General features: G+C 66.0%; 1 protein-coding gene across 1 annotated transcript in view; it reads right to left on the bottom strand.

The window, feature by feature from the left end:
- Nucleotides 1–301: 301 nt before the first annotated feature.
- The window catches only part of Atp13a2 (ATPase cation transporting 13A2), a 19,328-nt gene continuing 18,457 nt past the window's right edge, over nt 302–1,172 (bottom strand). Inside the window, exons 25-26 of the mRNA XM_048816241.1 lie at nt 776–871; nt 302–704 (exon numbers count right to left, since the gene is read on the bottom strand). Of these exons, the coding sequence (XP_048672198.1) occupies nt 567–704; nt 776–871 (234 nt within the window). The 3' untranslated portion in view covers nt 302–566. The remainder of the gene's footprint in view (nt 705–775; nt 872–1,172) is intronic.

Here is a 1,172-nt window from a genome sequence, read left to right as displayed (position 1 = left end):
GGAGGGGGAGGGATGGCAGCTGCCCTTTCTCCTCTTCCCCCAAAGGGGGTCATGGGAGCCAAGAGCTTGGCTGGAGCCCAGGGCTCTGGCCCCACTCCTGACCTCCAAGCCGCGGGTCCCTCATCTGCAAAGTGGGGACAGTACCTGCAGTGCAGGATTAGAGGGCAATGTGTGTAAATGCTCAACAGTGTACAAGCCCCGCTCCACACAGAGGATGACAGGAGGCCCAGCGGGGACTGTCCAGCGTGATCTGGGCAGCAGGAAGGTCCACAGTGCTCAAGTAGAGCCAGGCATGGCCGAGCCAGGAAAATATCATGACTTTATTGGCTAAACTGACAGCAGGTCCAGATGGAGTTGGTGGCTGCACGGTCAGAAGTGGGGGACAACAGTCAGCACTTCCGGGGAGGGGCAGGAGGTGGGCCAGGCTGTCTGGGACAGGAGTGTGGAAACGGCCAGCCTCAGGGCTGTGGGAGGCGATGGCGGTGGCATCTCTAGAGACGGGTCCAGTCGGTGGCTCAGAGGCAGGGAAGTCCAGTGTCCAGTGTCCAGCGCGCCCACAGCCTGCACTACCTCACGGCGCCAGCGGCCCGTGGTGGCCAGGGCTGCTCAGCCAGCTCCCGCTCCAGCTGCTTGAAGCGCTTCCTGGAGGCCCGTTTGGGTCGGAGCCGCCGCAGACAGGGTGGGAGGCACTGGTCTAGCACGCTCTGCGGGGGGCAGGGTGTGAAGGGGCTGCCAGCCGAGCCCCCCATCCCCCTCCCGGGCCCAGGCCGCCCACCTCCAGCATGAAGGCCCCCACGAGGTTGCAGGCGACCAGACCCAACAGCAGCAGCTTGAAGCAGGTGTCCTCGATGTTCCTCAGTCCTAGTGGCCCCTGCAGGAGGCCGGGGACCAGGATGAGGCCCACCAGGACAGAGCCCAAGAACGCCAGGGCCACCAGGAAGGGCACTGGGGGTGGGGGAGTCCGTCAGCGAGGGAGCCATGCCCTGGAACACTCGCACACCCACGCACACCCACGCTCCACTCACAGGCCCCCCCATCTGCCTTCCCGGCCGGCCCCCCACCCCACCCTGCAGCAGCACCGTTGGTGTAGAGCGGCCGGCGGAAGGGCGCCCCCTTGGAGACGGCCGCGGCCAGGATGAGGTACTGGAAGCCGGACAGGGAGAAGACCACGG

Source organism: Marmota marmota, unplaced genomic scaffold (assembly GCF_001458135.2).
Source record: "Marmota marmota marmota unplaced genomic scaffold, marMar, whole genome shotgun sequence".
NCBI classification, from domain to species: Eukaryota; Metazoa; Chordata; class Mammalia; order Rodentia; family Sciuridae; genus Marmota; species Marmota marmota.
The sequence above is the reverse complement of the archived record's forward strand: the minus strand, read 5'-3'. Positions and strand labels throughout refer to the sequence as shown.